The 6,573-nt window shown below is 42.0% G+C and overlaps 1 protein-coding gene across 1 annotated transcript; it reads right to left on the bottom strand.

Moving 5' to 3' along the window:
• Positions 1-589: 589 nt before the first annotated feature.
• On the bottom strand, positions 590-6,064 carry LOC306911664 (uncharacterized protein). Its single transcript, XM_079487161.1, has 3 exons — positions 5,662-6,064; positions 3,005-3,062; positions 590-2,895 (listed from the first exon to the last, which is right to left on the bottom strand). Exons 1-3 carry the CDS (start codon positions 5,878-5,880, stop codon positions 2,177-2,179), a joined length of 996 nt encoding a protein of 331 aa, XP_079343287.1. The 5' UTR covers positions 5,881-6,064; the 3' UTR covers positions 590-2,176.
• Between the last annotated feature and the right edge of the window lie 509 nt (positions 6,065-6,573).

Genomic DNA, 6,573 nt, shown 5'->3' with positions numbered 1-6,573 from the left:
ACCCTCACCCTCATCCCATTCCTAACAACTAACATCAGCAACCCTGTACACATTACACCTGAGGGCATACAATTATAATCTTTGAGTGCCCTACAGTATCTACCCCACTTACCTGTTTACCTGGTCCGGACAATTTGGTCAGCATCTACATACATAAATAAAATATTCACTGGAATTATGGGGACATTTGGGTACGGCATCGGTTTCTCTTCTTGGCCTTGGGTGTCCTGAAGTGGTCAGTAGAAAGTGGGCCTGTGCACAGCCATTTCTAGGGCCTTAGGGCGCTAGATCTGGGATTTTTTTGCCCCTAACCCTTAACAAACAACACAGCTGAACTTCACGAACACCGTGCTCTCTCTCTTTCTCTTATGCACACAAGTGAAAGTGACTTTTGCGCATGCTACTTCTCCCGCTCTCCATGGTTGATGCATGGTTGAAAAAACTTTCGTAAACCTGTTTGAACACTGGCAGAGTGTTAAGAGCACAGAAATACTACGACATACGTCCAACTCGTTTTTTGACAAGTTGACCATATTAAGCATGAGAAGACAACACGTTTAACACTGTAAATAAGTCAGAATGCATGTCACACCGTTGCACCACCCCTTTAATGTCAAATCAAGTCTTTACAGAGTATCAGGCATTCAGGCACACTTGGTCACAACATTTCATAAACAAGCCTGTTATTCAAATGATAAGTTTAACTTGTTTTGATAATGAACAATGTAAGCTGTTTAGGAATTTGAATTGTACAGTACACTCTAAATCAGTAAAAATAGTGCACAATATACTGTATTGTACTGTAATATGAAGGAATTTTCAGTATTCTTTTTTACAGTTGTTTTATCTGTATTTTACGTTTTACACTGCAGTAACGGTAATGTCTATAAAATAAAGGATCTATCATATGATATACATTTTCTGTATGTTTGTAAAATGTGACATGATACAAAATTTTTACCCACCCAAAAAATCTTATTTCGCCCTCAAGTGTCCAATTGATTTCAAATTTCTTACACGCCTTCAGGACCATGAGACGAATCAGCCCAGCAAGTTTGGTTCTGATTGGCCTTCACACATATAATACATATGAGGAAAATCAGCTTTTCAGGTTCATTTGGTCACATCCATTTAAGAAAAGACAACTTTATTAATGGCTGCGTTACAAATGACAAAGTTTAACATGTTATAATAACTACGTGATAAGAAATTTTAAGACATTTAACAAGCCTACAAAAATCTTATAATCACCAATAGCCAAAACAGGCAATATACTACAACAATTGTCTTCATTTAAAGGATTTTTAACAGTCATATGGACAATAGGAAGCGCTGTAAGGCCATCTAGTGGCGCAGCCACACCCCTATTTTGTGGGTATGGTGAATATATCTCATTTCGTTTAGAAGTTAAAAGCATATATACTCACAAAAGCCAAACATTACCCACGTCAAACTTTTATTGCATTGTTCGGCCAACCGGAGACGAAATTATAAGCCTGCAAATGGGCAAACCATTTTTCCATTTTTACTGTTATAGAGACACCTAGTGTCCAAACTGACTTGTGTCCAAATGTGACTTTTGGATAGCAGCGAAGTCAATAAAACATCACTTAAAACAATTCAGATTGACCTGGAAGAGAAACTCTCCATCTTACTGCAGAGAGTAGCTCAAAAGCAGAGAAAGCGGATTGTAATGCCCGCCGTGGCAAATCAGATGTTGTGTTGTTTTTGTACGTGGCGCGCAGGTGCTGTCCGAGTTCACGTTATAGTTACAGAATTGTTAAACTATAACACAGTATATGGCGTTCGGGCCAATTGTGAAGATAGTCAATGTTTTGATTAATCTGCTGTTTATGGGAACAAGTCGTGGTCTTTATTGACATAATCGTCTTTTACTAAACAGAAAGAGTATAGCATTGATTAGTGAAAGGACTTAAAGCGTGTGGTAAGTTTTAGTTTTGTATAATATAAATATCAAATAAGTTTGTATCGTAGGCTACATTGCATTATTTCAACAAAGTATATAATGTATATAATGTAAGCTTGTTATAAACGTTCACAAAATCATAATTTATTAACAATAACTAAGGGCACCCATGGAAGAAATGTGGGCTAATGAACTACATCAATATTTTTAAGAAGCTGTATTTAAACGGCAAAAGTGCATATTGTCTAGCTAAATATTAAACAAAGGTGCAACTTGAAGCAGAATGCTAATGCACCAGTCAGATCCACGATCTATGTAGTACATGTTCGCAACTGCCTGTCTTACCTGTTCAAACTGTTTCTTTCTGTTATCTCTATTGGCAATCCAGCTGACCTTTGCCAGTTGGTCCACATAGATTTGAAATTTATTCATAGAATCTATGACAGAATACACCCTTTTTCTGTGTACTTCTGTCACGTCATCTGGGTTTATATGTCTCAGCACATCTAACAAAGCATCACGCAGTACTCTGCAATATTCACCATACACTACTGCATTAGCATTCACATAGAATTCATCTTCACCAAAGTGAACTACCATGTTTGTCTGAATTTCTGCTGCTGTTTTTGGGGAAAGTGTGTGTTTGCCTAATTTATCCATTCCCTGCTGAATCTGATTATATCCTCGTAACTTATCAATACCATATTTTGTTATAAACTCACTCAGCACTTTGGAATGAAATTTAAGAATGCTATTGTTGAAGACATGTTCGCCTCTTTTTGACCTTCCCAGTTCTTCCTTCAGCTCCTGATTGAAGTTTGGATGGAGGATATGGATCTTTTCTAACATATCTGTCTTAATAGCTTTCAGTTTTTTCTCTCTCTCTTTCTGCTCATTTGAAGTTGGAGGTTTTGTTCCCCTTTTGGAACCTTTGAGCATATATTCAATAATCATTTCTTTTCTGACCTCTGTGGAGAATAGAAAAAAAAGAAAAATTGTCCTTGCTATGATTTAACTCTAAATTCAATTTATTTCATTCAACTTTAGAACAGTAAGAAGAGCAAAAATAACACGCACCTCTTACATTTCTGAGTCCAGAAAATTCCTCCTCTGCTGCTGCTGATGGTAGAGTCATCTTTTAAATATGGAAAGATAAACATTTAATATAAAGAATAAAATATGATAGACAACATGAAAATAATCCACTTTGGGAACTCATTAGAGACATTACATTAATTGCATCCTTAAAATCAAAACTACTGTCATGAATCTGCCTTCATGTCATGTCTATTCTTGGTCTTGAGGCAGATTCATGACAAAGTCTTATGTTTTATGTGAGAGAGAGATGTTGGTCTAATCGGCTTTCTATGCTCTCTCTCTGGTCCGTGTCTTTGTTCCCGCCATCTCGTTTCCTCAATAACCTTCCCTGAGTGTCTCATTACCTTCACCTGCCCCTTGTTAATTTTCCTGTGTTTGTACCCCTATAAAACCTTCTCGTGTCTATTGTCCTGTGCTCGTTCATTGTATTTGGTACGCTCTGCGTGTATGCTGTTTCAAGTCTGTGTTAAGTATCTAGTTCTTGTTTATTGTATTTAGAGGAGTCAGTCTAGTCTTGTCCTTAGTGTTTATGTTCCTAGTTTAGTTAGTCCGTGTCCTGTTTGTAACCATTGTTTACCTTGCCCAGTTTTACCCCCTTGTGGGTTTTTGTTTTGTGTTTAGTTAATAATAAATCTGTGTTAACCCCGTCATCGCCGTGTCTGCCTGCAATTGGGTTCTTCTCCTCACACATCCCTGACAGAATGAACGAGCCCTTACTGAACCCAGCAGGCAGCATGGACACAGGAGACCGTGTAAAGGAGGCGCACCTCCTCTTTGGCCTCCGCCAGGGAGCATCCTATATTTGGGACTTCGCCGACCATTTCTTGCAGACCGCCAAGCGAGGCTGCTTCTCCGAGGAGGAGTTGAAGGCGATTTTCAACCGCTGCCTCGCAGAGCCGCTCTCCCAGTCGGAGATGAGGAGGCTGAGACCCCTGGGCTTCACGGATCTGGTCAGCTGGATTTGCGATCGGGATTCGCCCAGGGTCTCAGCCCATCCCAACTCCACGGCCCTCTTGGACTCGGGCCCTGAGGGTCGGGTTTTGCAGATCGGGACCGTGTGCCTCTCCTCACCCTCTGCACCCTTTGACTTGTCCAGCCCGAAGCTCCAGCCGGAGGAGAAGACCGGGACTCAACCCAAATATTTTTTGAGGGGGCGCCATACGAGCAGGAGGGCCCGATCGTCCAGCGGGCCTCCTGATGTCCCAAGTCCGGTGGTCCCGTCAAGTCCGGTGGTCCCGTCAAGTCCGGTGGTCCCAAGTCCGGTGGTCCCAAGTCCTGCCCAGGCGTCCACTCCAGTGCCAAGTCCTGCCCAGGCGTCCACTCCATTGCCAAGTCCTGCCCTGCCGGCCTTCCAGCCGGCGTCAAGTCCTGCACCAAGTCCTGCCCTGCCGGCCTTCCAGCCGGCGTCAAGTCCTGCACCAAGTCCTGCCCTGCCGGCGGCTCAGCCGGCCTTCCAGCCGGTACCCAGGCCGGCCTTCCAGCCGGTACCCAGTCCGGCAGTTATGCCGGGAACAAGACAAGTTCCCCCCAGGACTTCTCCCATCAAGTCCCCGGGGACTCCACGCTCGCGAGCGCCCCCGGGGACTAAGACTGTTCCCCCTTGTCCCACTCCCTTTGGACTTCCCCCCATGGACTCACGTGTTCCACCCATGAACTTTGTTGTTCCCCCTCCCCCCTTCCCTTGTTTGTTATTTTTATTATTTCACCCCAACCCTTTTGTAATGTATTCGTGTCTGCCCTTGATCTTGTTTAGTATGTTTTGCCTTGTCTTGTCGTGTTCCCAGTCTGCCTTGTCTTGTTAGTCTACCCCTTGATGAACACCTGGAGGTGTTCATTAAAGGGGGGGGCTTCTGTCATGAATCTGCCTTCATGTCATGTCTATTCTTGGTCTTGAGGCAGATTCATGACAAAGTCTTATGTTTTATGTGAGAGAGAGATGTTGGTCTAATCGGCTTTCTATGCTCTCTCTCTGGTCCGTGTCTTTGTTCCCGCCATCTCGTTTCCTCGTTAACCTTCCCTGAGTGTCTCATTACCTTCACCTGCCCCTTGTTAATTTTCCTGTGTTTGTTCCCCTATAAAACCTTCTCGTGTCTATTGTCCTGTGCTCGTTCATTGTATTTGGTACTCTCTGCGTGTATGCTGTTTCAAGTCTGTGTTAAGTATCTAGTTCTTGTTTATTGTATTTAGAGGAGTCAGTCTAGTCTTGTCCTTAGTGTTTATGTTCCTAGTTTAGTTAGTCTGTGTCCTGTTTGTAACCATTGTTTACCTTGCCCAGTTTTACCCCTTGTGGGTTTTTGTTTTGTGTTTAGTTAATAATAAATCTTTGTTAACCCCATCATCGCCGTGTCTGCCTGCAATTGGGTTCTTCTCCTCACACATCCCTGACAACTACAAACCAACAAAGAAAACAACATTCATGGTGGTTCATCCAGGAGAACTACATAAAATCATAACTCTTATTTTAAAATATATATCCAACTAAACTCTGATTATAACAGGAGTGTAGTAAGATATGTATGAGTTTTTGAAGCTCAGTTCATGTCAGAGTTTTTAACTCCTGACCTTTTTTTAACCTTAGGAAAATTTGCTTTACTATCTGTCAGTCTTTAAATGTATAATATTTAAATAGGACTCACTTTCACATGTATTTTTGATGACTCTTTAACAATGTTTTCAACGGCCTTCTCTTTCTCCTTTATCACTTCTTCATTCCCTTCGTACAGAGCCAATACCAGCTCCACTGCCTCTTTTACCGTCCCAATGACAGGAATGATGTCCATGAACCCGATCCACACTGTGTCGTCTTCATCTGCAAGCAGGGGCGTTTGCGTATGGCAGAGTAGGGCAGTTGACATACCCTAGACAAAACAGTGGAAACAAAGTATGCATAATGATGCTCATTAAAGATCATCCAAATATTTGACTGCTAGTTTTTGCATGGCCGTCGGAAGCATGTGTATTTTAGCACATTCACCAGCAGCTTCAATGGTGTAGTGAGTATGATGTGGGACAAGTAGTTTTGGACACTATCGCGACGCAGGTTCGAATCCAAGTTTTGCCTGTCTATATTTTCAGATCACATATTAAATTATACAGGCATTTATTTTCAACAAAACGAAGAAACTGTAGAAAAATGCCTTGCAGGTGTTTAATAATAAAGTGTAGGGTAAGGGGTAGTCTTTATTGTCGACATATGCCAATTTATATTTTGTTTATTTTCACAGTCACATAAACCATGCCCAAGCCAGATGTAGAAACATTGCAAGATGTATAACATGTTACATTATCTGTGAATAATAAAAAAATGTCATGTTACTCCATCTGCCACTGTTGCGCAGTCGCAGTTCATTGCACAAAAGATTTACAGCCTGGGAAGTTCCCGTTCGAGGGTGCCAGAAACCATGGGGTGTGTGTCATGCTGGAAGAACGGAGTGAGGCCCAAATGCGGTGAAACAGGTAGTTTTATTAACTCTGCCCACAGGGGACACAAGAGAGCATACAAAACCCCGAAGGGAGAGACTAATAACCCCGAAGGGAGAACTCTCAGA

Source organism: Barbatula barbatula, assembly GCF_947034865.1.
Source record: "Barbatula barbatula genome assembly, chromosome: 22".
Taxonomy (NCBI): Eukaryota; Metazoa; Chordata; class Actinopteri; order Cypriniformes; family Nemacheilidae; genus Barbatula; species Barbatula barbatula.
Note: the sequence above shows the minus strand (reverse complement) of the source record. Positions and strands in the feature narration are given on the sequence as shown.